Source organism: Montipora capricornis, chromosome 5, assembly GCF_036669925.1.
Source record: "Montipora capricornis isolate CH-2021 chromosome 5, ASM3666992v2, whole genome shotgun sequence".
Taxonomy (NCBI): domain Eukaryota; kingdom Metazoa; phylum Cnidaria; class Anthozoa; order Scleractinia; family Acroporidae; genus Montipora; species Montipora capricornis.
Genome location: NC_090887.1, coordinates 3,082,394 through 3,087,393, shown reverse-complemented (window position 1 = coordinate 3,087,393; position 5,000 = coordinate 3,082,394). Strand labels below are relative to the sequence as shown.

Sequence of the window (5,000 nt, the reverse complement as noted above, 5' to 3'; positions counted from 1 at the left end):
ATTTCACAGATCAAGCTATTCTTAGACGAGTTATTAAATAATATTTCGCTTGCACGAGTGACCATTCTCAATCCCATGGGTAATAAGTTCTCATGCAAAACTTGTGAGAGGCTGGAAAGGTCTGGTTTCGCGGGAAAAACAATCTAAAAATAACTCGGCCTGCGAAAACGCCGTTCCACAAATACAATGAAGCTGTAATCCCCAGTAAGAAAAAGCTCACTTTTAGAGACACTCGTGAACACTGTAAAATTGTCATGGACTTAGGCTTGAAAGATATGATTGGAGTACTTTAGGTTCTTTAGATGACCCTGATGAGAGTGTTGAAGTGTTAAGTGCGAAACTATGGGAAATGTATAACGAAAGCTTTCCTCTGACGTTCGAGCGATCAGCCCTATATGTCGCCACTGGTGAAGCACCTTTGCAAGATAAGAAACAAGAATGCAAAAATAGAAAGTGATGTTGAGAGAACCACTCGCCAAGAAGAAATTTAACGCCCTCATTCGCAAGAATCAAATAAATGCTGTCTGTAATGAAAACGAGAAACATTACTGGGTATCTAAGAAATGGTGGGACACAGCCAATACAATTACGGGTAGGACACCTCAGGGCATTCCGCTTCGCAAAGTAATTAATCCTGATAATAATAACAACGAATATTTTCAAACTATTACACCGATGATGCATATGAGGCCTCGGGGCCCCTTGAGATACCTGACGGTACACATGTCCCTGAGGTCAGTGTGCTTTCAGTGTGGAATCTCCTGAGGCGAACTGCTACTTGACCTGATGAGATTCCTTACTGGCTCTGGAGTAACTATGCTGATTATCTGGCCCCTGTAATTATGAAGATCTTCAACAACTCAATTAAACAGCAAAAAGTTCCTCCTCTATGGACGAAAACTGGCTAATGTTACAGCTATTCCCAAGGTATCCCTATTAAGCCAGCGTGGTCAATTGAGACCCATCTCACTTACAAATATAATCACGGAGAATTCTTGAGAAACTTGTTTCCCACAAGAAATATCAGCTACCTTCCAGTCAAACCTGTTTGCCTATAACGTGGGACTGTTTAGCCTAATGTTGACATTTAAGAGGGCCACTGATTATACGTCAACATTATTGCATGGTTAAATTGGTTAGATAAAGGCGCAGACTTTGTTACAGTGTATTCTCTCGACTTTAGTAAAGCTTTCGATTTCGGTTCCCACCAGATTGTATGTAATAAGCTCAAGTCATATATTATCAACCTTTATGTTATTAATTGATTAATTAATATTTTGAGTGGTCGTAAACAGAGAGTTCTAGTCGATAGTGTCACTACAAAAAGTTGGTTTTATCAACGGAGTTGATAATGTAAATTGGGCACCGTACAGAGATTCTAAAAGCTAACGTTTCGAGCGTTAGCCCTTCGTCGGCTTTTAGATCTCTGCACGGTGGCCAATTTACATTATCAACTCCGTTGATAAAACCAAATTTGTGTGTCACTACAAAGTTCGTTGAAATTGACGGAGGTGTTCCACAGGGGACTGTCTTAGGTCCAGTGTTCAGTTGTTCTCCATTATGGTTAGTGACATTAATGTTGTGCACCCGGACTCAAACCTGCTCATTAAGTTTGCGGTTGATATCACCTTGAGTTTTTTTAGTTGTCATGTTAAACTAAGTCACAATGGGGTGACTTCACCACTTTAAGGCACAGGGCTCAATGCTTATGCCTCGTGTCTGGAAGTCTCACGCCAACTGGGTTGGCAAAATATATGCGTATATATACTTTTCTCAGTTTAACTTACCGTGTTTATGGTTTGCATTTCCTCGTTTTTGTTTCTGATTGGTTGCCGGATGTGCACGTGGTTGACGGTGAGACTGATCACCTGACGACATTTCACTGCGTGAAAACTGATCCTGTAAACTGACGTCACTGCTGTGAGAGGCATTCGTGTTCGCAGTACTTACCCCGCGATCAAAGACCCTTTGTGAGTGACCGACGGCTCCTTGGTTACTTGCATCACGACTTGTCTCTGTATTTCCACATTGAACCAAATGCTCCGGCTCATTCCTGTGCCCGTTCGTCAACGTCGAATTAAGAGCAGCAAGCTCAGGGGCTATTATACCCGCGAGCTCTACATAATGCCCCATTTTCTTTTTCCCCTTTCTAGATTTCTTGCCGCTAGATTGTTGCGATGATCTTTGGGAAGTGGCTTGTTGGTGGCGATTTTCACCTTGTCTTTGAGATTGAAGTCTAGGGGGAACCGGAGGATTTCTGTTTGTGTAATACCATACGTGGCCACCGCCTAATTCCTCCTCATCTCTTTGAATCATCTCAATCACAATTGCTTGAAGTTCTGGTGCCATGTTGTCCACCGACCTTTGCTGCTCTTCAATTTGTGCCCTTCGAAGCTCAGCAGCTTCGGGTGTTTCTCGTTTGCGTCTGGAAGAGGGGCGTGCTGGTTGCTGTGATATACCGAATTTGTTCGAATCCGCAATCCCCGAAAGATTCGTTGCTGAGTTGACTTCCATCTCCCTGGAAACTGCATCGCTGCTTCTTTTTGCTTGTTCCTCGTTTGTCACCATAGTTCCTTCTTGTATGTCACGTCGACAAGTCTCCAAAGGATCAACGACAGAGTTACTTGCTTCCTGAGCTTGAACTGTGTTGCCATTGCATAACTGTCTATGGGTTGCAACGCTATGTTCCTTTTCTGTGTTTTGGTCTCTCACTTCTGTCTTTTTCAGCTGTAAATTATTAGCACGCAAGTCTCCAGCGACATCCTTTGCAGGCTCGCGATAGGCATTATTTGTGTTGTGTTTAGATATTTTCTTTTTCGTTTGTTCAGGCACCTTCTGGCTTGCTTTTGAAACAGCGCTCGGTGATGAGTTACTAGACCCTGAAATATCTTCTTCACTGACTTTGCCATAATCGTCAGCACTTGAATGACAGAAAGTGGGAACATGACTTTGCGAGGGGATGTAGTTCACTGGAGGTGAACTATCAGTAGGTCTGAACCAGTAGGTCTCTAAATCGCTCAGCGAAGTTTGCGGACTTTCATGCGGCTCTTGTCTTCGATGTGACCCAATCGATTCATCTGAAGCCATGCGCCTTTCTATGGAACCGTTTCCTTCGAGATTCATTTGCTCAAATTCAGAGCTCAAACTCTCGTCGTTTCTCTCTCTTGGGTAGAAGCCGTCGTTTGGTAACCGAGGTTCTTGGATCTCTTCTCTTTCCGCAGATTCGAGATGCGTGGATTGCACCGATGGCATCCCAGAATTCAAATGTGTATTGACATCTGAGCGTCTATCGCGAAAGGCCAAAGAAGTTTCATCTGTCGCTTCCTGGTTTAATTTGCTTCTTTTCGCAGCGGGTTCTCCATCGGGTTTTGAATAACTGTTGCCTGATGCCATGGTTCGTTCGTCTTTCAAACATTTGTCAAACTCTGACACCATTTCCCGTGGTGACTTAGTAAATTTCGAGCTGTCTGTCATGGTCATTGCTGGACTACAACTTTCAAGATTGCCTGTGTCTGGTAGAGGCAAGGAATCATCAGTAGGGATATCGAATTCTTCATGGCAAGACACTGAACCACAAGAAGCCTTTTCATCGTGTAGTGAACATGACTCCTGAAGAGCCTGTTCCCTTCTGAAATGATCCATTCCAAAATCTTCCTCGATACTCGTCTCAACTTGTGAAATGGACTGTCTGCAGGTTTCGTATTCATCGCCATATCCAAAAGTCGGATCAGGATTTAAATATGTTGATTTTGCGTCAACAACCTCATTCCCTGGATTATGTTCAGTCCGCATTTCCGGTTCATCTTGAGTAACTGAACGCCCAGAGCTCTCATAACCGCAAGAGGCATTTGGATTGTACTCCGAAATCGACTCTTGTTGAGCATGACGCGGTTCCTCAGTGCTACAGAAAGTTTCATGCATGCAGTCCTGGTCTCTCAAAGAATAGATTGAATGTGGATCGGGTTGTGACAAGAGTGATGGATGATCAGTAACAGATTCGCCAACACGGAAATCTCTCGCTTGCTCTTCCAAAGATCTATCGTCACTTGCTTCTGGAACACGGAGCCCAGCTAGCGAACCTGACAACTCATTTGCAATATCGATATAATGACTTCCTCGCCTTTTCTTCTTAGCAGTAGCTTGTTGCGTACTTCTTACGTTAGCAACTCGACTGCTTCCGGTTTCACTTTCATTCCTGCCATCTACGCTTGAAGAAGGATCACCTTCAGCAATAGTGCTAGCACCACCGTCACGAATATTGGTTCCCTGAACTTGCAACTCTGCCAAAGGTCCAGAAATGTCAGAAGCTAGCTGTAGATAAGGTGGAAGATGTCGCTGTCGATGATTCCTCCCTTGTAATCGCTCATAATCGTCTTCCTGCGAATCATCCATCTCATTTTCAATTCCACTATCTAAACCTTGGTTCTGAGGAGTTCTTGCAATATCGCCCAAAGTAAATTGAAAGTCAGTTAAAGGCTGGCCAATATCTGAAAAACTCCCCTGCAAACGCTCATCACATTCTTCCGGAGAAGCCATCGCATTTTCATGTGCACTATTTTCTTCTTCGTTGTTTGAATCTTCTTCGTAGGGATTTCCGCGAAATAGAAGGTCACGTGAAGGTAGAGCTATGTTCCCAACAGCCTCTCGGTGAGTACGAAGTCCTCTTTCCCTTTCGTTATTGCTCCGGGTTTCATCGGTAGGTACAGTATTTTCCTGCATTTTGCTGTCACTGTCTTACCTTTGTTGCGTCACAAAAACAAAAACTTCATTAGCATATATGGGTTTTCAACGTTAACTTGGTTAACTCCCCAAAGAAAGCATCAGGCGAGTTCATACTAGGGACGTAATAAGGTTTTCAGTATATACTGTATGCCCGAGTTCTACTTTGAATGTGGATTTATTTTAGTTAAAATACCTCACTTTGTAACCTTTGAAACGATCGAGGTATCTTCAGAGAAGGAAGGGTTACGTTTTTACAAACGTTGGCCGTGTAGCATTTA

The 5,000-nt window shown here is 43.3% G+C and overlaps 1 protein-coding gene across 1 annotated transcript in view; it reads right to left on the bottom strand.

Moving 5' to 3' along the window:
- The window catches only part of LOC138049140 (uncharacterized), an 11,157-nt gene that overhangs the window by 566 nt on the left and 5,591 nt on the right, over positions 1-5,000 (bottom strand). The window contains exon 2 of the mRNA XM_068895289.1: positions 1,788-4,738. Within this exon, the coding sequence (XP_068751390.1) occupies positions 1,788-4,719 (2,932 nt within the window). The 5' untranslated portion in view covers positions 4,720-4,738. The remainder of the gene's footprint in view (positions 1-1,787; positions 4,739-5,000) is intronic.